At 34.3% G+C, this 25780-nt stretch overlaps 1 protein-coding gene across 1 annotated transcript; it reads left to right on the top strand.

The window, feature by feature from the left end:
* The first annotated feature begins 3178 nt into the window (after positions 1-3178).
* Positions 3179-25304, top strand: LOC113074127 (5-hydroxytryptamine receptor 4-like). The gene is made up of 7 exons (XM_026246857.1): positions 3179-3319; positions 7584-7678; positions 7763-7894; positions 8990-9190; positions 10589-10739; positions 11787-12349; positions 24598-25304. The coding sequence occupies exons 2-7, from the start codon at positions 7650-7652 to the stop codon at positions 24689-24691; spliced, it is 1170 nt and encodes a 389-aa protein (XP_026102642.1). The 5' UTR covers positions 3179-3319; positions 7584-7649; the 3' UTR covers positions 24692-25304.
* Positions 25305-25780: the final 476 nt, after the last annotated feature.

The following is a 25780-nucleotide window of genomic DNA, read 5'->3' as shown; positions in this document are numbered from 1 at the left end:
CTTGTACCAGCTACGCTGATGTGATAAATTCCAAAGCAGGTTCACTGGAAACTTGCTCTGCTCCTTTTCAGAGAACGGCCTGACTCGCTGACCTCCCCAAGGTTAATAATACACTCTGGCAGTGTGGACACAGGATGCTGAAAATGCCTAGGCACACACGCCGCTCCATTTGCCCGGATTATTCACTCATTTCCAAACAGCCGGGGAATTATAAAGCACCCTAAGGTTGCATGCACAGTTGGTGTGTGTCTTGCTTTCCCCCTGCACTCAGGATGTGTGTTTTGATTTTATGGCTCAGAGGAGGATGTGGGGCGATGACCTCAGCTCCTGACCCCAGGTCCTCTCTCTCAAACCCACTGCACATAACAATCGATTTCTAATCAGAAGTCAAGAGTTAGAGTAAGCTCTGACCTATGCATTATTCAGTTGAGGAACAAGGGCAAGCAATGAAAGCGCCTACGTGCAAATCATGAAGATTTAACACCGATCTCTTTTACCAATATACAGCGACGCATATCTGTAACCACAGCGATTAAACAAAATGTTGGAACAAAAAATGATGGTGTAGGAGTATATTTATCGCCCACACATGCTGGGAACATGTCAGACTCTCTGGTTCATAATAACTACTTGAGAGTAAATCGATAACAACATACTGAACAAGAGTCATGCAAATCATTATTTTCAGCCAGCGAGTCTGTGAGGCACATGTCTGAGAAAAAGCACACGCTGCCCAGTAAACCATTTAAGAAAAACTCTATCCTGCATCTGCCAAGCTCATCAACATCATTTATTTTTTCCATGATGAAATCTAGGTCTGATTTAACAGCTGACAACCAAACTTTATAAAAGACTTAAGACAAACATGGCTGGAGCTTGCTAAAGCATTGGCAATAATACATTTTTTATAATAATTTGTAATTATTTTATTTTATCATTTTTTTAAATTATTTTTCAATAACATTTTATAGTATGTATGTTATGTTTATAATATTTAATTTTATTAATTTCCAATAACATTTTAGTAGTTAATTATTCACAATAATAGTTTGGATTGATTGACTGATTTTCTTTTTCAATTTTATGAATTTTCATTAATACCATGTTATAGTTGTACTAATATATTGACAATAATAATTTTTATTTTATTGTATCTTTATATTATTTAATTTGATGAGTTTCCAATGATATTGTAGTTGTAAATTACTGGCAATTATCATATTTAATTTTATTTATTTGTATTTATTTATTATTTATTTTTATTTCATTAGTTTCTAATAATCCGAGTATAGTAGCTTTTCCTTTATATTCCTTTAATATGTTGCATTTGACCAAAATATGATTTTCTTACAACACTTTTTCTTCTCCCTAGTTCAGTTTCTCTTACTAAAATCAAATAATTCAGTATAAAAAAATGCATTTACTGCCTTCATTGTTGAAATCTGAGTGGTAAGTCATCAGAAACACAGAAGCCGTCTAAAATTTCACCACCGTCTGCAGCAGCACAGCACCCAGGTCCTTTCTTCTGCTGTGCACTCAACTTTACAACTCATTCAGCAGTGTCTATTAATATTAAAAAGCAATTTAATTTATCACGTTTCTATATAAAAACAATGCTTGTGAATGTTTTTATCTTGTGTCACTGAATTGAAATAGATTAAATTGTATTGTGCAGCTTCCGTACTCAGTTTTCTCCTGTCACTTGCGATTAAGCTGAATTCTAACATACAGCATTGGCTGTAAAGGAACTGGCTTTCCTGTAACGGTAAAGGGAGTAGAACAGCTCAATAAATGCCGGTAATATCAATAACCCACAGGATGCTGTCATGTAAGGTCACTGAATGCAAGCTATGTTTCATTAAATATTGCAGACTGAAGCTGCATACACAAGATGTCCACCAACAGAAGATCTTAACTTTGTTTTTTAATTATTATTATTTTACCAGCATTATATATATATATATATATATATATATATATATATATATATACATATATATATATATATATATATATATATATATATATATATATAAATGTTTTTTTTTGACAATGTATTACTATAGCATCCTATTTTGCTCAGTATAACAACAGACACATGTTTACTCCCGATTATATATATATATATATATATATATATATATATATATATATATATATATATATATATATATATATATATATATATATATATATATATATATATATATATATATATATATATATATATATATATATATATATATATTATCGGGAGTAAACATTGCAACAAACTATATTATTGTTGTTGTTATATTTTGTTTTAGTCTATTTAATAAGCTACATAATTTTTACTTGTGTGACAAAGATCTAAGTTTTTGCCTAGCATGAAAACCTACTTTGCAATGTCCTTTCCAGGTTATTTGACCACATCTGTAAATATGAAATAATTTATAGGCACTATATATCAAGATTTTATCGACCTAGCAAATATATACTAAAGACAAACACATTCAGCAGCACAATATACTTACCATTCAGTAAGATAAAGTGTAAGATAAAGGCTATGTGTGGTGATCTTGTGCCATCTAGTGAAATAAAGAAGCATCAGCCTGAGGATTTACATCAGATTACTTACTCCCTAACCATTTAGTTCATGATTTCTGTTTTTGATAATGTGTTACTATAGCATCCTATTTTGCTCAGTATAACAACTGACACATGTATGTGCCAAGTACATATCCCTCTCAGAAAAAGGAATAAACCTGTCACTTACTGTAGACAGTACCCTTTCAGAAGGTACAAATATGTACACTTTAGCTGCTAATATTTACTTCTAAAGTATAAATACGCTTTTAAACTACAAATATGTACCATTTGGGGGTAAATAAGATAACCGACAAATATATACCGTTTAGATTTTTTAGCTATTGGTTGGTGACAGCTTTGTACCTTTTTCAGTGAATTTTGCAAATAAAAACATTTATAGTAAATATAGCACATATGATTTAAATCAGAATTTTTTTTGGTAAAAAAAAAAAAAAAAAAAAAAAAAACCAAAAGTTTGTTCGTACGTAGATTCGATGTCTAAGCGAAGTAATGTGATGTGAAACAGCAGGTGGCGCTGTTGCTCTGTTGTGGTTTGTTTCAGACTCGTGCTTTGGACAGGCAGAGACTCTGGTGTACTCGCATCAACAGATGATCTGCTGTTTACTGCAGCTGTTTGACTGTAACACAGGGCAGAGAAAGCACTTCAGTCTTCGAGTAACTGGGATGGAATATGACAGTTTATAGAAATACATGTGGATTCACAAAGAAGTCTGAAACACGGAGCCTCTGGGTGAGTCAACTTACCTGAACGATGCTGCTTTGCACTTAAATGCCTTCAAGTGCCAAAATATGCAACAGGTCATTAAAGTACCGTTAATGTCTGTTTTAAAATATTTTAATAATAGTAGTAGCCTACTGTTATTATTGTTATTGATATTTTTTTTTCTTTTCTATTGCACCAGGTTACTAATAACAAGTTAGATCCCAAAAAATATACCATTTGCATTTTTATAATACTGGCGTTCTTAGTTTCAATTAAAAAATATCAGAGTTTATTTGTTTACTAATCAGATTTTAGAGGAATTTGAGTGCAACTGTGATCGAATACGACTGATCCTTTCAAGACTGAAACCTCATAATAGCTTTTACTTTTTTATTTTGTGATAAGCAAGAACTCAGTTAATGTGAAAAAGATACATATAATGTTAATTGTATTGTATGTTTTTATGATCAAAGACCATTTTACGGATTGTTGTTGTATATAGACATATAAATCAACAATTAAATGTGTGTTTAAGACCTCTACATTTGTGTTACTCCAATATGGGTTTTATGATGGTGTGAAAATGTCACTCTCATAACTTGTGTGAGGCTTATGGTTTATGTTTTCTTTTCACCACAGATTGTGATTTATCCCTTTAAATGCACATGCCACTCAGTTTTCCTGGTGGCATGAAATGAAAAAAAAGACGTTGTGTGGGAAGGTGTCGAAATCAGTTATTAGAGGGTTTGTCACTGCAGATTCTTTTCATCATGTCAATTATGTCACGTTAACCTTCATAGAAGAGAAATCAATCAAATCAGAGATACTGCCTGTAAGTATTACCAATATATTAAAGTGACAGTAGCCTGCCAAGAGTTCTGGGTGTATGCTGAGGTAGCTCCTTAGTGAAATCTATAGAGCTACCTGTTTCATTGTAATTTGTTAGTCTAATATTTTGTTTAATATGAACATGTTTTAGTGTTTTTGTCAATTGTTCGATAGTGAACTATTCAGGTTGTTATGTATCATTTTTAGGTGTGGTTTCAAATATAACATGTTCATTCGCAATGCTAATTCACAAATACAGTTTGAAGTCCCAGTTTATTTAATGCTTTTGAAAAACAGAAATTTTTCAGAATAGATCCGTATGCTTCAGACAGTTAACTATGTTTAAATATCTTGAGCTGAAGGAAAGAGTGAACTCTTAAGATTTCATACTTCAGCTCAGCTGTCTTTTTGGGTCATTTGATGAAACGGGTGCCTGTCCCAGTTTGATTTTGAAGTTTCATATGATTGAAAATATTTTTTTTTAAGAGTTGCATTATGGTATCGTAAGCTAAATGGATGCATTTTAGAAACAAAGATTCTGAAAGGTAACAGTTACGGTTTAATTTGACAAGCCTTGTTGTGATCGAGATTATGAAATAATGTTGCTTGCTTTATAGAAAGATCATTTAATAGTAATGTTTTTAGAGATTTATACTTTTCATTTGTCAATTATTAACCATTCATAATCATAGTAACAGGGTTGACATTTTAAGATTGTCACCTACTGACAAACATTACAAAATCTTGGATAAAGTGATAAAAGGAAGAAACTTTAATTTGTCCTTAAAAATGTAATTAGTAAAAGTGTGATTTATGAAATAATAGTGCTATATTACTGTATATACGTATATAGTACAGACCAAAAGTTTGGACACACCTTCTCGTTCAAAGAGTTTTCTTTATTTCATGACTATGAAAATTGTAGAGTCACACTAAAGGCATTAAGGGCTATTTGACCAAGAAGGAGAGTGATGGGGTGCTGCGCCAGATGACCTGGCCTCCACAGTCACCGGACCTGAACCCAATCGAGATGGTTTAGGGGTGAGCTGGACCGCAGACAGAAGGCAAAAGGACCAGCAAGTGCTAAGCATCTCTCGGGGAACTCCTTCAAGACTGCTGGAAGACCATTTCAGGTGACTACCTCTTGAAGCTCATCAAGAGAATGCCAAGAGTGTGCAAAGCAGTAATCAATTCCATATATAATTCCACATGTGTTAATTCATAGTTTTGATGCCTTCAGTGTGAATCTACAATTTTAATAGTCATGAAAATAAAGAAAACTCTTTGAATGAGAAGGTGTGACCAAACTTTTGGTCTGTACTGTATGTATATATATATATATATATATATATATATATATATATATATATATATATATATATATATATATACATATACATATACATATATATATATATATATATATATATATATATATATACATATATATATATATATATATATATAATATATATATATATATATATATATATATATATATATATATATATGTATATATATATATATATATATATATATATATATATATGTATATATATATATATATATATGATTGATGCACAAACCAGTGGCATTAAGGATTTTTTAATACAATATACCAATTAAAAAGGAATAAAAAATAAATACTAGAAGACGTAAATTCCAATATAAAATTATAATATATATTTTTTTATAAAGTAATAATTCAATGTTTTTGTGTTCTCTTGCAAAGCTTTTGTATTTGCTCAAAGAAAAAAAAAGTTTTTTTTTTTTTTTTTTTTTTTAAATACTTTATTATTTTCATCATATATATTTCTCATACGTAATTTCATATTCTTTTTCATCATCATGTCTCCTTAGGGGTATCGTAGTATTCTCTGTTGGCGCGGAAAAGCTGTCTAAAGATGTTGACTGTTACTTTAAATTACACATATGCATATGAGGGAAACAGTTGGCACCTGTTTTGTCTTACACAAGAATCATGTGTAAATCAGCTGTGTAGCTGTTGTTTTGTTCAGCGTGTTTGATACAGGGCTATAATAATCATCCGGCTCGTTTGAAACTCAAGCGAAAGCAACAGAACAGGAAAGAAGTGTCCAAGCTGTCTCTGTAATACCCACTTGAGCCTCCCAGCTGGGCAAATACATTATTCTGTGAGAGCTCTCTCCACTTCTGCGTGAGTTATGGCTCCAGCGCCACAGGCACAGAGTGAGATTTGGCCACTGTGGGTATTAACGGTCTGATGATGGAGCGCATGCACTTTGTGTTTAAGTTTTTCTATCTTCATTGTCTTACCTTGCTTTAATATTTGATGTGTTTTGAGGGTATAATAAGACATATGACTTCAATTTAGGTCAGTATTTTTCAGCTTTTTTGGTTTTATCTACCCCACAGCACCATCATTAAGGCTCAAGTACTCCTTCTTTGACATCAAATCTGAAATGTGTTTGCAAAAACATCTAGAAAGTCTGTAAAAATGGGGGAAAGTTGTATTAAAACACACACACACACACACACACTCGTGAATAGGATAGTAAAATAATTATCCATATAAATAGTCAAAATGTATTAATATTAACAAATTTTGAATATGTGTACCAGTAAAACATTTTTGAACAGATTTTTAATGTTTTTCTTTTTTTTAAATAATTCTCTTTTGCTCACCAAGCCTTCATTTGTAATAAATATTTTTACTATTAAAATAGCTGCTTTCTATCTGAAAATATTTTAAACTTAAGATTTATTCCTGTGATCAAAGCTACATTTTCAGCATCATTACTCCAGTCTTCAGTATCGCATGATCTTTTATAAATCATTCCAATATGCTGATTTATCTAGAAGTGTATATGATTAATCATATCATTATTTTATTATGATATTTATATATACAAGGGTTTGTTGAATGCATAAATGTAAATGTAAATATATCAAATATATTAGCTGTAGTTGTAATAATCGTAATATGCCAATGAAGCAAGCTAGTGATAAAATGCAAGAGAAGAGTCACTTTCCAAGTCAGTTTACAATGGTTTCATTTCACGAATACTGCTAATATATCAAAAATTCACACGTCATGTATCCACTCAAATTTGCACAGTTTCTACATTGCATTGTTTAAAGTTTATCCGGTTATTTGCAGTGTGCAAAGTTTATTAGAAACATTCATCTTTTTTAGATCCTAATTTCTGTAACAAAGCAAATCTCAATTCACTGATTCAGTCAACAAAATGCTGACTGACAGCATGCAACGATTAGTTCCTGTGAGTCTGTAGTTTTGCTTAGAATGAAAGATGGTCAGACACTCATCATGGCTCGTGTTTACTTGTTATATCCCACAGGCCTGTGTTTCATTTACAAAGGTGCTGATGGTTTAGTCTCAGAGCTCTCACTCTGAAGCTCATGCTGAAAGAATTTGATTGAATTTGGGATGTGAGAACGCAAAACAGTTGTGTTTATCCCACAGGAGAGGGACTGCATTGTCTTGTGTGAACAAAACCCCATCTGAAGACTTCCATACAGATGACCAGTGATGGCTACGTCATCAGACTCAGCAGACAAGTAAGAACCACCTCAAAATATTTTATTACATATGTATTGATCTTACCTGTTTATATATCAGTGGCTGCATATTTTTGTCTACAGTTCAGTGGATGAAGGTGTGTCTAAACACACTTCGAAGATAACGCTGTCTATTGTCCTGGTGATCGTCATTATACTGACTGCACTTGGTAATTTGCTTGTGATGGTGGCTCTCTCTAAAGACAGACAGCTGAGGTAATGCTGCTGCATGTCTACATTTAAATTGGCTGTGTCAGTGTACATTCTTGATGTGAAAATAAATTAATATTAGGCTATGTTCGTTTAATCTGCAAGATATCTAAAAGTGAGGTAATCGTAGGTTAAAGGGATAGTCTAGTTCATCCAAAAATGTCTGTGTAGAATTACTCACCTTCGTGCCGTTCCAAACCCTTAAGTCCTTCGTTCATCTTCGGAACACAATTAAAGATATTTTTGATGAAATTGTTAAATAAAGTTGTTGTTTTGTTTTTCTTTGCACACAAAAATTATTCTCGTAGCTTCATAAAATTACGTTTGAACCACTGATGTCACATGGAGTATTTTAACGATGCCCTTCTGGACCTTGAACAGAGGTCTATGCAGGATCAGAAAAATATCTTGATTTGTGTTTCGAAGATAAATGGAGGTCTTATGGATTTGGAATTAGATGAGTGTGAGTAATTAATGACAGAATTTTCATTTTTGGGTGAACTATTCCTTTAATGTTACAAACAAGTAACACTGTGGTTCTCTGGTGTTTTCAAAACATTGCTCTGACCAGCCCCACATAGCAACAATAGCTCAGCCAATGGCGTGAGTTTGGGGTGGAGCCATCTATTTTTCCAACCAATGGCAGATTGTTCATACTTTTTGTATGAAGTTAAAATGGATCGTTTTAACATTTCCTGTGTTCTCAGAAGCTGAGGTAATTATATTTGGGTAAACTTCAATAGTGGTGAACTGAAAGAATTTTTTTTTTTTTATGTTCCAATTTTCTCCATCAGCAAAAGAAAAAAAAAAAAAACATTTTTTTCTAATTTGCCATCCCTCCCTCAGCCATTGTGTTACAAACTCCCAAGTAGCAGAGTTAACTAGTTTTCTGTAATTCCAGGGTAATATAACAAGATGCATAGTGGCATAATTATTTATAAAAAAAAATGTTTTTTATGAAGTTAATAACTGTAAATGCATCAGTCTGTGTGGGCTCTTGAGTATGATAAAATATCAGAACAGCTTAAACATGAGTATTTTCTGTGTATAGACACTAAAACATTTTCTGCAGTGAACTAATGTTTACTGTTCCGTGTATAGGAAGAAGAAGACCAACTTCTTCATTGTATCACTGGCATTTGCAGACCTTCTAGTTGCCCTGGTTGTGATGCCGCTGGCAGCCATAGAGCTGACCACAGGTCAGTGGAAATATGGAGAGACATTCTGCTTGGTCCGTACCTCACTGGACGTGCTGCTAACCTCTGCGTCTATTCTGCATCTGTGCTGCATTGCACTGGACAGGTGAGTGTGTTTGTAAAGCTAATATAGAAACCAAACATGACTAATGTTGTTCTACACAAATAACTGCTTGTGTTGCCATGGCAATACTGAGAAAAGGGGTCTTGAATTAGAACATGTTATCATGTGCATAATAGCTTCGGGACAGCAGTCTTTTTTTGCTCGATTTTATGTTTTTTTCTCTCTAAAACATGTTTGGTTCATGACATGCATTATCATTATTTTTATATAATTTTATACACATATATACATCAACAGTCAAATAATTGGAATAATGACGGATTTTTTTTAATGAAGTCTTTTAAGCTTACCACAGCTGCATTCATTTGATCAGAAATCTAGTAAAAATAGTTATATTGTGAAATATCATTACAAATTAAGCAGCAATAATAATTAAGCACCAAATCAGCACTTTAGAATGATTTCTGAAGGATCATGTGGCACTGAAGACTGGAGTATCGCAGGAATAAATAATATTTTTAATATATATATTTGTATCATTTTATAATCATTTTATTTATATTTTAATATTCTTTCCTAATTATTTTTATCAAATAAATGCAGCCATGATAAACATAAGATATGTCTTAAAAAAAAAATATATCATAACAAAATTTTGGATTACAGTTTATTAACTTTTTTTTCCTCTCTAAACGGTATGTTTTGCATTTTGGCAACCAGAGGTACTCTGAAAGGTTTAAGCCCTGTAATCGTGCATAACAAAACTACAGTGTGCTACAATGCTTTTCTGGCACCTTGCTGTGTTATATGCAAAGATGATGTCCAGCCTGCATTGTAATGTCTCATTTCTATTTTGTCCGATTCCTAATCGTTATGTTTCTTTGATTGTAAAGATGTGTTTTATTTACCACTCACAGAGTGAACTGTACATTCAGAAATGTACTCACAAAACAAGAAACACTTGACAGTAACTTCAGGGGTTTGTCAACGTGTCAGCTAAATTATGTGTAATTAGCTGCATTACGTATGCAGATTTTCTCATGTTCACCCATTAGGAAGACCGCGGCTCTTTGGCCCATAAGAGAGCAGCTGTGATTTATGCACTGCACCTGGTCCATATGGCGGTAACAAGACTCATTCTTAGTCTCTCAAAGCCTCTCTCTATCCTATCTCTCTCTCAAATTCTGTTTATCTGTCCTACTGTATCGCCAAGTCCCTTCTCCATCCGTAAGATTCCCATGGCTCATGATGCCTTTGCTTCTATAGTCTCTAGTGAGAGCATATTTTCTGGGTGTACATAATTCACTGCTTTAGCTTTTCAAGGAAAGATCAGCAGAATCATCTGGGTGTATGAAAGTACAGTATGTAGGAACTCATTGATTATGGCTGACAGCATCCATGTGTCAATCTTGAGATGTTTGCACTTCTTGTCTCGGACAGGTACTATGCGATTTGCTGTCAGCCTCTGGTCTACAATAACAAGATGACACCTGTGAGAGTCTCACTGATGCTGGTTGGATGCTGGGTCATCCCCATTTTCATCTCTTTTCCCATCATGCAAAGTTGGAATACCATTGGAATCGAGAGCTTTGTAAGTAAAGAGTGGTCGGAAGCATTCTTCTTGTCATGCTGATGTTGTATATATTTTAAGTAATTGTGTAAGATGTGTAAGATGCGTTAAAAACAACTGTTTTGAAAAAAAAATGCCACAAATTCAGGTTACAAAAAATGTGAAAATTGTATGTAACAAGTTAAAAAAATGGAATGATGTTATTTACTTTGGCTATATTGTAGAGAGGTTCTAAATCATGTTACCTCTTGAGTTTTACCATTTTATGGAAGGTTACATTTTTGGTAACGGAAGTAATAATCCAAATATATTTTACAAAGTGTAATATGTTCAAAAGTTGGAAGTCAGCATCTATATATAAAAAAATATATACCTATATCTAGTATTCAAAAAGGATGCATTAAATTGGTTTAAAGTTATGCTAAAGACTTTTACATTGCTACAATAAATTTCAAATAATTGCTATTGTACTCTATGAAAGAAATGTTACACTGGAGACTGGAGTAATTGCCATCATAGGAATAAATTACACTTTAAAATATATTAAAATAATATTATCAGTTATTTAAAATTGTAATATACTATAATATTATTGTTTTTACTATATTTTTGATCATTTGAAGTAGATGCAGCCTAACCAATATTGGTTACCGATATTAGGGATTTTTTAAATTTACTAGTCAATATTGTGTGTGTATATATATATATATATATATATATATATATATATATATATATATATATATATATATATATATATATTATGTTCAGATCCATTCTGGATATTTAATTGTGGCTGCTTATTTTCTACTATAAATATGTGTGTGTGTGTGTGTGTGTGTGTGTGTGTGTATAGATGGCCTTTTACAGTATCTACCAATAAGCTTAATTTAGTTAAAAGGTTCATTTATGGTAAATGTAATCTTTAGCAAATCACAACATATACATTGTTAATACTGTACTTTCACTTGTTGCATTTACAGAGAGAATAATCAGTTCTTGGTATCAGCCATAATTTTAATATTGATGTATCCTTCATTTCTTTTGTTTCTACATGTCATTCCCCAGATCGAACAAAGAAAATTCAACTCCTCCCATAATTCGACTTGTGTGTTTATGGTGAACCGGCCCTATGCTCTGGTGTGTTCGGCTGTGGCCTTCTATGTGCCTCTGGTGCTGATGGTTCTCGCCTATCATCGAATCTATCGCACCGCAATGGGACACGCTCGGCGAATCGGCTCGCTGCACCGGGCCGGCTCAGCCCCTTCTTCGACTTACCCCAACCACAATCAACAGGGCTCCAGTCGCATTAAGAATGAAACCAAGGCAGCCAAGACGCTGGCTGTCATCATGGGCTGCTTCTGTCTGTGCTGGGCGCCCTTCTTTATCACCAACATGGTGGATCCCTTCATCAATTACAGCGTGCCGTGGCAGATGTGGACCGCTTGGCTCTGGTTGGGTTACATCAATTCAGGCTTGAATCCGTTCCTATATGCTTTTCTGAACCGGGCTTTTCGGAGAGCCTTCCTTATGATCCTGTGCTGTGGAAATGAGCACTATGCCCCACAGGAGGGCTTTAGTCCAAGCAGACGACAATCAGAGTCTGCCAACGGAACCTCCATTTCTCTCAGGTATAGTTAGTCCCTCTTGAACACACTGAGCTTTCAGAAATTAGTTCTGGGAGAAAAGAGATGAAGGATAACCTTATATGTGTCCCTGGACCACAAAACCAGTCTTAAGTCGCTGGGGTATATTTTTAGCAATAGCCAAAAAAAACATTGAAATTCCTACCGTTAATATATCTACACCTAATTTTTGAATAGTAACATGCATTGCTAAGAATTCATTTGGACAACTTTAAAGGCGATTTTCTCAGTATTTAGATTTTTTTGCACCCTCAGATTCCAGATTTTCAAATAGTTGTATCTCGGCCAAATATGGTCCAATCCTAATAAACCATACATAATTGAAAAGCTTATTTATTCAGATTCCAGATGGTATAATGTATATAATGTATATACTTAAGACTGACACTTGAGACTTAAACTTAAGGTTTTGTGGTCCAGGGTCACATATATGAAAAGTGCATGGTAGAATATTGGTAAAGTGCTTTTTGATTTCTGGTTGGACTTACTGCATCATTAAGGTCCTTTTCCTGTTTAATTAGTTGTTTTCTAAAGGCCATATATACAGAAGTTCACAAATATATTCACAAAGCCTTAACACTGTTCAAACCTTTGGAGTCGGTGAGATTAATTTTTTTTTTTTTTAAATAGTCTGCTCACCAAAGTAAAAAGTATCGGAGAAAACAGTAATACTGTGAAATACTATTACAATTTAAAATAACTTTTCTATTTTAATATATTTCAAAATTGAATGTATTCCTTTGATTTCAAAGCTGAGTTTTCAGCAGCCATTACTCCAGTTTTCAGTGTCACATGATCGTTCAGAAATTATAGTAAAGAATATTAATATGCTGATTTGGTGCTCAAGAAACATTTCTTATTATAATCAATGTTGAAAATTGTTGTGCGGCTTAAGAATTTTAAGAATTTTAAGTTTAAGAAACTGCTACATTTTTAAGTTTCCTTAATTAATAGAAAGTAACAGCATTTATTTGAAATAAGTCACATTATACACATATTGGGTCTCAAAAAGGAAGCTAGGCAGCATATTACAGATGCTGTTAATGGAGTTTCTTCTGTTAATCGAACAGTCCCAGAAGTGAAAAGAAAATGGTTCGACATGAAGCTTGACAGCAAAAAAACAAATTAGTTCACTTCGAAAAAATCGTATTCAAACTGGAGGAGGACCACCATCATCATCGAGCATATCTACATACTACTAGGCTACTCTCATAATAAAAGTAAAAAGAAAAACCGTATGTAATTACTTTATATAATATTTTTTTTTTCAAAATGCTGTGTAAATATGTACCCGATTAAGGTGAATTAAAATGCAGCCGTATTAATGAGCAAAATGTTCAGATGTTAAACGCACTATTTACGCGTAGCTGGGAGCAGGTGTAGATTTCTTTCGTACCAACTAACATTTGGAAAATACGAACATTTTAATGAATCCGAAATTTTACGCCAGAACCACTTTACACACGATTTACACAAAAATTCGTTCTGCTCGTGTTTCATGAATGAGACCCATTAATCATATTTGACCAATTAAATAGACCTATATCCTTTCCGAAAAAAGTATTTATTTTGATCGATACTATATTTATAATTTTTGATTTTGATGTTAAATGTATTCAATGAATGTTTCTGAATCTTCAACCTTCAACAGGGCAGCAATTGCTAAATCTTTTTTTTTTTTTTTTACTAATATTTAATTTTCCATACTTCCTGAGAAAAAAGGTAATGTGTGGTAAACAAAAATACAACTAAATCTAAAGTTAGAAGCTAAAATTCCATTAAATGTTTTATAAAATGCATTGTGTAAAATTTAAATGCAATGTGCCAATAGCTATTATTATTTTAATGGTTTTGCGATGTGTGTTAAAATGCTACCCTCAGTTAAGGGCTCCCTGCTCTTTCTCTCTGTCCTTGGCCTGAAAAATGCTAAAAATGTTAGAAATGATAATGTCACAATAATCTTAGACATTATCATAAAAATGATCTTTATAAAACCCATTTAGAAACATACTAATACCATACAGACTTTTACAAGACACTTAAAAATGACATAATCGGCTGGAACATGCTCTGTATCTTTGAAAGTGAAAAGCTGTTAAGCCGCAAGAGCTGGTAGAATATTCAGCATCAAGTCTTTCCATGATTCCAGTTGTTTTTCTCCTCATAGTTTCAGACTGATTTAACTGGGCAATTACCCCCAAACTGGATTTGCATAAGTATAGATGACATCACTTTGCGACTCTTGAACAAAACAAACATGTGCAATTCTCTAAGTCTTATTTTGCTGTATATTAAACTAGCTAACCATTTTTGACAAAGTATTTGTAATAATAATACTATTTGTAATAGTTTTTAGTATATTTGATGGCAGAACTGTATTAGCTGAGGCACTGACACAGCTTACTTCAAAGCATCTGGCACACTTTACCCCACACCTACCATTTTGGGAACAATAATTAATTGTAATAATATATAAAGACAACATGTTTTCACTTGTAATTTCAGTGGCAGGCATTGTTTGGTCAACCAAATGACGTTTTCTTGATCAGGTCAACCACATTATTTTGAATTAAATAAAAAAAAAATACTGCCAAGCATAAAAATCAAAAACCAAAACACAGATGACGGTCAATAATGTCTTCAAAATGACATCACATGATGCTGGACAAATGGTTTTGTGATGTGTGAGACTATGGTATGTATTCTCTTAATGGATATTTCTAAAGAGAAATTGTTAGAAAAAATATAATTATCCTCAGTGGACATGAAATTAACCCTAAATTGCAGAATGAGTAACCCATAAATGTATACAGTACAAACATACACATACAGTAGCTTTCCAGATTTAGAGGTGAAATATTACATTTTGAGATTAATAAAATAAACGCAACTAAACAGGAGGTTTGATTCTAATCTAGTTTAACTTAAAGGGGGGGTGAAATGCTCGTTTTCACTCAATATCCTGTTAATCTTGAGTACATATAGAGTAGTACTGCATCCTTCATATCTCCAAAAAGTCTTTAGTTTTATTATATTCATAAGAGAAAGATAGTCTGTACCGATTTTTCCCGGAAAAACACGACTGGCTGGAGGCATGACGTGTGGGCGGAGCTAAAGAATCACGTGTGCGAATAGGCTTTTGCGTTGAGAGCATGTGGAAGCTGTGACACCGTGAGGACAAAACCAACCAAAACAAACCATGGCTTACAGTCAGATTCAGCCGTTTATTTATGATCCAGAATCAGATCCAGAGGCTGAAACTGAACGAAAGCAGCAGCAGCAACGACTCGCTCCGAGCGGGGCTCGAACCCGGGTCTCTGGCATGGGAGGGGACGCACTAACAAGGAGGCAGAGATATTTGAAGCAGTTTTACTCACCGCCTGCGGTTCCAACACACGATCGTGACCCTTTTTCCTTGGGATTGCATCATCCTTAAGAAATAAACGATACGCAAATCCGTCGTCAAACTGGGCCTTGTGAACAAGCATCTTCGAAATGCAGGGAACAAACACAAACACTTGCACAACTCCGTTGATGCTCTGTAAAAATAAACTCCATCCACTGGTCCCTTAATGCTGTTTTTTTCTGGTAATCTGTGCAGGGTTGTCTTGCCCTGGCAACCAAAAACACACTTCTTTTGTGACTTTTCGCGACGCTCTCGCTCTGATCAGTGTATCGCTCTGATCAGTGAAATGTCTGTGCTGCTCAGCCTCGCTATAGGGGAGCGCGCGCTCTTCCGGCAGAAGTGTCCTAGGACCCATATAAGGAAATTCTGCTCCATCTAACGTCACACAGAGCCATACTCGAAAAAAACTTTCCGAAACTTGTGACAAACAGGAAGGAGTATTTTGGAACAAAAATACTCCTTCAAACGTACAACTTAATTTTTGAAACTTTGTCCATGTTTAGCATGGGAATCCAACTCTTTAACAGTGTAAAAAACTCAGTATGCATGAAATAGCATTTCACCCCCCCTTTAAGTGTTTTTTTTTTTTTTTTTTTTTTAAGGCAGATATGTCAAAAAATCTCAGAGAGTGTTTCTGACGGAAGATTTAACTGCCTCTGCATTGTATTCCCCTGTTGAAATTATTGTATCCAAATTAATAGTACACATTCAGCTCACTTAATTGCTCCACTTATTCCAGTGTTTTGTTTTAAAGCAGCTTTTAATGCTATAAATGTAAGGATTTAGAGTTACACTCTTTTGTTAGGGACTGCTGCAGAATCTCTCCTTGTGCAACACGAGCGAATTCACAGCGAGAAGTGATTTTGTTATTTGATTTTTTTGTCTGAAAACTACAGCCTTGATCCCCTCAAGCGCCGCATTTTTCCCACTTTGTTTGTTATCAGACTGATGATTGGTGATGCAGAAAAGGTGTCAGAATACACAGCTCTCTCTGCTTCTGTTTCCATAGAGACTTCTCTAATGGCCAGCATCCAGCAAACCTTAATCGTCAATCGCAGCCTTTCACATTTTCCATATTTGACACATTTGCTCCTAGAACGTTCCGGGAGGTATGTCTGAAATGTGACATTCTCCCTACCAAGGAACATTTGAGCGACTTATCCATGTGGTTTAAGTCCGCTCTCTACTCATGCTGAGGACTTTGAGTTGAGCTTTCTGAATCCGTTCTGTGTCCGTCGGACTCACGTTTCGCTCGGTGTGACTGAAAAAGCGTCAGGTTTGTAAGAGGAACTTTGGACCTTTGGCTCAATCAGAACCAGGTACCACCAAGCACCGATGTTTTCCAAGAATTATAAATGCAGGACTGTGTCCAAAACCTATTCAGAATGATATGTACATGTCAGCAATCTTGAAGTTAAACGTCATTGCGTTCAGGTTCAGCCAAGGTCAAATCAAAGCCTCCACACAGCCTTGAAACCAAAAGCCAAGAAATAAAACCAAAACATATGAGAGAATGTTTTATTGTTGCTCTTCAATCTAATAGAGAGCACGATTGAGGAATGAGAACATCCAGATAGCGTTCTCTCGCTGATGACTTCTTGAATAGAAGCTGAGATGAAGGTGGTCACATGTTTTATGGCTCTATCTTAGATGAAGGACATTGTTGTTATTGCTGTCTATAAAACTGTCCCGTTAGAGAGAGAAATTCAATTTGATGGCACTGTGTGACGTGGCGGCCTTGCACCCTGACATCACTTTTATTCAGACCTGTCTCAACACATTTTTTTAAAAAGCGTTCAGTCACAGATAACTCTGCCTTGTGGTGAATTTGACACTGCAGTAAAGGCCTTAAATCTTGATTCTGATGTTTTAGGGTGTCAGCTATAATAACGGTGTAGTTTTAGTTTCTGCCATTACTATCACAGACACTTAGAGTGAGTTAACAGGAGCAATGGGTTATTGTCTTAGATTGATTTTATAATGTAATTCACAAGCTTTCCCTCCTTGCTGAAGCAGTTATTAACTCAGATTGATCTTAGAAGTGGCACTATTTTAGCAGCCCTTTATACAAATAGTGCCAGTGATGAGCATACCTCCTCCCCATGTCTAAAAGAGGGCATAACTATCAAATAAATAGTTACGATTTTTAATAATCTTGCAATTATAAACTATTTGATTCAATACAGCGTATTATCAAAGATGCTGGAATGTTGCTGTAATCTTGGTTTGGCTTTCAGCATTGAGTCTAAATTATTAAAGGAATAGTTCATCCAAACATTCAGTCTTCAGTGTTATTATTGTTAACTAAAACTGTTAAAAATAGTTTTCTGCTCATTTAAATAAAGCTGATAAAATATAAATATTAGATGAAAAGTTAAAATTTTTTAAATGTTTTGGCAACCGACTGAAATGAGTTTAAATTTCAAGTTTAAAGGGGGGGTGAAATGCTCGTTTTCACTCAATATCCCGGGAGAAGTGCCCTTAGGACCATATAAGGAAATTCCGCTCCATCTAACGTCACACAGAGCCATACTCTAAAAAAACTTTCCGAAACTTGTGACAAACCAGAAGGAGTATTTTTGGAACAAAAATACTCCTTCAAACGTACAACTTAATTTTTGAAACTTTGTCCATGTTTAGCATGGGAATCCAACTCTTTAACAGTGTAAAAAACTCAGTATGCATGAAATAGCATTTCACCCCCCCTTTAAGTAAAACTATTAGAACTTATTATATCTGAATAAACGCAAGTGTAAATGTGATTTGAGAACTGAGATGAAAGATTATTATTGAATAACAGCATGATTTTTGGTCTGTTCCTCGCACAGAAATATTGTATGGCTTAAGAAAACTTGGAATAGATTGCCTAAATCATATGGTACTTTTGTCATTTTTGGAGTTTGAAAACCCTTGGTCAAATTCAGCTGTATATCAGAGCTGTATGAACATTGTGCTAAACATATGGAAGACTGTATTCACAACGGAATAATTATTTTAATGGTAATTGTGACTTTTTATCTCACAATTCTGACTTTTCTTTCTCGCAATTATGACTTTTTTTCTCAGAATTGCGTGATATATACTTGTAATTGCAAGTAACAAAGTCAGATTTTTAAGGGGGAAAAGACTGATATGTTCTCAAAATTACAAGATTACAAAATCTAACAATTCTGACTTAATAACTCATATAAAGTCAGAACTGTGACATATAAACTCGCAATTCTAAAAAAGTCAACAATTTCCAGATATAAACATCTCGCGATTCTAGAATTCTCTGAATTACGGAATTTGTATATCTCGAAATTGTGAACTTTTTTCATATCTTTTTTCTATATAATTTATATTGCGCAATTGCGAGATAAAAAGTCACAATTACCTTTTTGATTTTTTTATTCAGTGGAAATGGGCTTCCATATAAACATCTACTTTAGTGTTAAGTGGAAAATATTTAGTCACAGAGGTTTGAAATAACTTGAGAGTGAATAAATTACAGAATGCTAAATTTTGGTTCTATCCATTTCGTACTGTACATTTAAATATCACCAGTCTTAAAGTCCATTTATTAATTTAATAATTCCTTTAATAACTATTAAAGAGGGTCAAATAATTTTTTTTTAAAAAGATAATCACTGGTGTCTAGGCAGTAACCTGAACACAATTTATCTCTACCGTTTCTCTTGTGAAGTCTAAATGAGGTTCGGCTGAGCATTTGAGAGGTATCCACTGTAACCCACTGCTAAAGATGATGTTTGGTCATACCTGCATCAGTTTCACTCTCAGCTGCACCAGATCCTTGTGTTTCAGGTTAATGTCAGGTCAGGCTATGAGCTGGTCATCAGACTAATGGACAGGGTCTTGCATGCGTATCTATTTTAAATAATTTCCCCTGTGGTTTAAAAATGTTCACAGGGAGTCACATTGATTATTGCGCTCCCTACCTGAGGTTCTTTTTCAAGACATTTCACAATCCTTGTTAGGTTTCTTATCTTTTTTTGTAATTGCGAGCATGACATAAAAAAAAAAAAAAAATGTATGTGCTTTAAAATTCTTATTAAACGGTCAGAAGTTGTGATCTTTAAATGCTGAAAATATCACTTTTATTATTATTGTATACCAAAACGGAAATTGGTAATGAAAAAGAAAAATCTCTTCATGAAGAAGTGCAGAGGGAAGAACAGTGGATAATGGTAAATGTGTACTTTATATGTCGGGCACAGATGACTTAGATAGACTAATTACTGCACTCAGACTTAATTACTTCAAGAGAAGAAGGTTGAGTGATGTTAACTGATGTTCCTCTTCTCTGTGCAGTTACTTGTTGGATTTTATTTGCCCATTCATTTCTGTTTCCAATCAATAACTACGAATAATAGAGGATGGTGTTTCTCGGTTAATGTTCAGTTAGTCATTATCGCAAAATAAACCCTGACAGACTGATGTTGAAAGGTTTGGGGATGTTGAAAGATTTTTTGATAGCTTCTAACTAAGGACAGAAACGAGATGAGGACAGAGATCAGTCAAAGAAGAAAGCTTTGAGACAGACAGGCTGCTCTTTTTACAAAGTATTCAAAGTTCAAAGCCTGCCTGGCCTTTTGTAGGAATCTGTTTTTGCATATGGGGAGAATTATTGGACATTAGGAGCATAAAGTAGCTCATAAAGTGGGGAACTCATCTGAACTGGATTACTGATTTGATCAATCTCAGTCTTATTATAGGACAGTTCATGAGAACAGCATGAAAAAGGTTTCAAGACATGCCTGTCGACCCAAAGGGCTCCTCTTTTCTTTTGGGAGATTAATATTGATTGAGAGTGCTAACTGCAATATATTATTTAAAGATGTTTTTTTTTATTAGGAACATAATTGGAACATCTGGTCAGCAATACAATTTAAAGGGATAGTTCATCCAAAAATGAAAGTTCCAAACCTGTATGAGTTTCTTTCTTCTGTTATACACAAAATAAGACATTTTGAAGAATGCTGGTAACCAGTTGAAGGTAGCCATTAACTAACAAAAGTAACATTCTAACACAATTCCAACATTCTTCAAATCCTAAATCTTTTTGTTTTCAACAGAAGAAATTCGTACAAGTTTGGAACGACATGAGGGCGAGTAAGTTTTCATTTTTGGGTGGTCTGTCTAAAAAAAGTCACTGCATGTCTTAAGAACTTCCCACAATGTAAGAGACCTTAGAAACGTTCATATTTGAATACATTATCTGACAAATAACAATCCTGCTGCATACAGTTGCAAGGCATTCTGTGAGTAAAAGCTAACAAGGTTTTCATTTTTGACAGTTGATTTAATAAGAATAATTTAATCAGATTTCACTCTGACATTCAAGGTTAATCTAATTTAGTTCTGGACAGCAGAAGCACATTTACTTCTTATGAATCAACATTCATTTACAAAGCAAATGGATCAGTGTAGAATAACATTTCCATTCTACCCGAATTCATTTGCTTATTGCGTTGTAGAACTTTGTATCAAACCATGTGATCAGACTGTGTAGTATATTACAGTATTATATACAATTCTGAGTTTATCTCACAATATATGTAGTCATATATGTTCTGCGTTTATGTCTAGCATTTCTGAAAATTTTCTCTGAATTATATGGACCATATTGGTGATCGACTGATGTGTTCACTGTAAACTATTTTTGTATAAAAAAGACCTATGTTAAATTATTATTATTTATTATTATCTACTTAAGAAGTTGGGAAAGCCAGTCAGAGAGATGAGAAAGTGATTAGGAACTTAGTGAGTTTGTGGCTTGTGTGACAGGCTTGATAATGCCTCAATCTTTCCCCTGCTGACCCTCGGACATGATTCGCTCGAGTGCCACTCACACGAGTCAGTCACTCTATACTCCCCCTGCATTGAACCCAAGACACATTCTTTCAGCTGTTTCGCTGTTATTGCGCTGTATCATGCTTAAATGACAACGTTCTGAGGACAGAACCCTGTGGAGCCCTATTCATACTAGACAAACGGGATGTGACACTCATGCTGTCTGTGCTGAAGAGTGCTCAGCTTAAATGTGTGATAATGTTTGCAAAAAGTGCTAAGTTTCATCCTAAGAAGATCTGCAGTGAGCTCAGGTTCACTAAAACCTGCTATAGTGCTGAGATAACGCAGATCAAGTGCTAGTTTGAGAGATCTGCTCCACATTCTGATCCTCAGTGATGATGGTTTCTTTTTTAACATTAACACCAGCTATAGTCTTTAAACCAGAGATGTAGCAACAATACAAAAAGTGGAAAAAGGACACATGATAAACCTTGACAGCTTGGATCATTAATATAAGATGATGTAACATTTGCCCAGTTGCAAACACTGCCAGAAAGGACCTTTTTAGCTTTTAGCTGAAGTCTGAGTACTTAAAGCAATTTTTAAAGTCCATGTGAATGAACTTACTGCTGTTAAGTTTTGATGTCTGCATTGGCTTTATACAGTAAATCAGAAATGAATATGGAATATTGACAACATTAGTGAAGTCAAGAATTTAGAACAGTCATTGTTTAATCTATGACAATGAACTTGTCCATTCAAACTGAGTTGATTTCTATTTCAAACGCCATTTTTATTACATTTTATTCATCAAAGAATCCTGAAAATGTATGTTTCCACAAAAACAATTAGGCTGCACAGCAATTTTTTGACATTGATAGTAATAAAAAATGTTTTTTGAGCACCAAATGAACTAATTTGAATGGTCTCTGAAGGATCATGTGATACTGAATTTCAGCTTTGCCATTACAGGAGTAAATTACATTCTATATATATATATATATATATATATATATATATATATATATATATATATATATATATATATATATATATAAAATGATTATTTAAATTTAGCAAATCAGTTTTACTGTATTTTATTCAAATAAATAAGGAACCTAAAAAAAAGTGTTCTGTATTAGCAAAACATTAAACATCAACCCTATTAGTTTTCGGATGAAAACTACATTTATTATAATGAATAGTCACAGATGTCATCTAAATGGCAACAGTAACACAGTACTGAGCATTGTGAAAGTTTTCTTTTTGACTCACTTAATGGATTAATGGATGTGCGCCATAATTGTGCAAAAACTCTTCAACGTGGTTTAATTAGATGTTAATGGATGTCTAAATTTGGTCAGAGGAATGCATTTGATTGACGTACATGGCTTGCTTAAAGTTTTTTTTTAGCTAAACCATTAAGAGAGATCCTTTGAAACCATACTTTCTCTAAAACAAATCTAAGAACAACTAAAAAGTTTACTGACAGATTGAACCCATCAATGATTCATGTCTATCTTAGCTGAAGATAGTTTTTGAAACTTTGATGTTTCTAAGACATAACAGGGATAATAAAAATTGCATATCTAAAATCATTCAATGAAGGCTCTATGGGCCCTATTTAAACGATCTGAAACGCAAGTGTCAAAGCGCGAAGCGCAAGTAACTTTGTGGGCGGGTCTCGGCGCTGTTGCTATTTTCCCGGCGGGATAAATGGCTCTTGCGCCCGGCGCAAATCTAAAATGGGTTGGTCTGAAGTAGCTTCATTATTCATAGGTGTGGTTTGGGCGTAACGTGAAATAAACCAATCGGAGCGTCATCCAACATTCCCTTTAAAAGCAGGTGCGCAAGTTCCATTATGGATTGCTATTATTATGGCGTATTTACCAGGCGCACGCCAGGAGCGGTTCACAGCCGAGGAGACTGATGTTCTTGTAAGAGCAGTGAAAGACAGAGAAGTTGTGTTGTATGGGGATGGGAGAAACCCACCCAAAATAGCGTCGGTTAAACCGGCGTGGGAGGAAATAGCCACAATTGTTTCATCGATTTTTTTTTTTCCTGGTTCTTGACGGACAAACAAATTTGTCAGATGTCCTTATAAGGACATATATATATATATATATATATATATATATATATATATATATATATATATATATATATATATATGTATATATATATATATATATATATATATATATATGTATATATATATATATACATATATATATATATATATATATATATATATATATATATATATATATATATGTATATATACATATATATATGTATATATATATATATATATATATATATATATATATACATATATGTCTTGCCACTATCGGGCAAACAGGTCTGATCCTTAATTACTACAATTAGCCTGAATAATTTGTAAGCAAGATTTCACAATGATTTCCGTCATCTCATATGTTAATATTTTTTTAGTGTAACAATTTATGATTTGCAAAAATAACTGTTGCATCTGTGTAGATTACATGAGCAAAGTGTATGCGCGTTGTGCACGCTATACATTATGGTCAAGCTTGCGCCCTTAAAATAGCATAATGAACAACGCGCAACGCGCCACTGACTTTAGACTAGGTTTTTTCTGGTCAGTGGCGCAATTGTTTAATGGAACAGCAAAATAGCACCAGGGATTGTTTGCGCCGGAACACGCCTCCTTTTTTGCGCTGAACCGCCCAGGGAGCGCAAGTTCATTCACTAGTTTAGCGACGTGCTTCTGTGGAGGGAAAAGCGCGCTTTGCGCGGGTGCAAAATAGGAATGACACATGCGTCGGTGTACAAAGTCAATTGCGCTGGGTGCAAGATAGGGCCCTATATGTTTAAGGAATCTGTTGCTCTGCTTTAGATGTGTCTGGTCTATTATCTTTTTTTTCTGCTTTCATTCACTCTGTCCATTGACATTAACAGCACACATTCCTTAGAAAACTTTGCGCTGCATTTGCTTCTTTCCAACCAAGCAGAATATAACAGTTTTTGTGGTTGTTGTTTTTCCTTTTTTCAGATTGTCATTTCTTCAAATCCGAAGGTTCAGCGATAATTCCAACCGATTTCTGTCAAGCGAGCAGGAATCTCAGGAGTCTGTTGGTGCATCATAGCCAAGAATTCAATGCCCACAGCAGCCTGAGGAGAACATACAGACAACAGTCTACACAGGAAACGTGTCAAATCAAGAGACTTCACTGCAGTTTCCTTTTGATGAGAAACAACAAATCACAAAGATGGTGTATAGGCCTATTTCGCAGAACTACTACAGTAAATTATGTAAGAATGATTTTAGCATGCAGGTATTTTATCAGACTGCCTAAAACCATTAATGCAACCAGATAAAATGTCCAGGAATGTTCAAGGAGATGAGTAAGGTTTGAAAAGCACAACAAAGGAAAAGAAAGCAAAGAAAATACACTTTAAAGGAAGCAGTGCACTTAAAAATAAAAATTGCTGAATATTTATTCACCCTCAGGTCTTCCAAGACCATCACTTCTCACAAACGGATCTTGTTTCGTGAATGGGTGCCGTAAAAAGAGTCTGATAATTGTGAAGTGTTTCTCCAGGAACTGAAATTCTGTCCTGTAGAGTTGATCTCCAACCCTAATTAAACACACCTGAAGAAGCTCTTCAGGGATGACTGTGTTCCAGGCATGTGTTTTGGAGTTGCATTCTGCAGGACACCAGCCTCCACGACTGGAGTTTGATACGTGTTTTAGCCGGAAGCAACAGTTTTGAAGTTAAAAACATCTTAAATATGGATTTGTTTCAACATGTACAAACATGCAGCTTTTCACTTTACAAGATGTTAATTGATGAACTGGAGTTGTGTGGATTACTTATGAAGTATTGTCATGTTTTTATCAGCTGTTTGGAATGTGACGGCACCCATTCACTACATATTATCCATTGGCGAGCAAATTATATAATGCTAAATTTCTCAAAATTTGTTCAGAAGAAACAAACTCGTATTCAGTATGTAGCCTGAGGTAAATATTTAACAGTTTATCTAACAATTTATTCAAATAGATATTTCTTCGTCCCCTTGAACATTTTTCAAGCTATATGGAGCTATTTTCTCATTTGTGTAGTTATTCTCATCTGTCAAGTTAGGAGGAACATTTCTGCTTCAGCTGCAAAGGCTAACAATGATAAATATATACTGCTCAGCAGACGGGTGCAAACGGCTTGTCATTTAA

The sequence above is a fragment of the Carassius auratus genome, unplaced genomic scaffold (genome assembly GCF_003368295.1).
Source record: "Carassius auratus strain Wakin unplaced genomic scaffold, ASM336829v1 scaf_tig00013759, whole genome shotgun sequence".
Classification (NCBI taxonomy): domain Eukaryota; kingdom Metazoa; phylum Chordata; class Actinopteri; order Cypriniformes; family Cyprinidae; genus Carassius; species Carassius auratus.
This window is presented reverse-complemented; position numbering and strand designations above follow the sequence as displayed.

What these genes read in the sequence shown, in the direction of transcription:
- LOC113074127 (XM_026246857.1), top strand. Translation starts at nt 7,650, where the DNA reads ATGGCTACGTCATCAGACTCAGCAGACAA. An exon ending in TCATCAGACTCAGCAGACAA is followed by an intron (nt 7,679 to 7,762) that starts GTAAGAACCACC and finishes TTTTGTCTACAG; the next exon opens with TTCAGTGGATGAAGGTGTGT. An exon ending in TGCTGCATTGCACTGGACAG is followed by an intron (nt 9,191 to 10,588) that starts GTGAGTGTGTTT and finishes TGTCTCGGACAG; the next exon opens with GTACTATGCGATTTGCTGTC.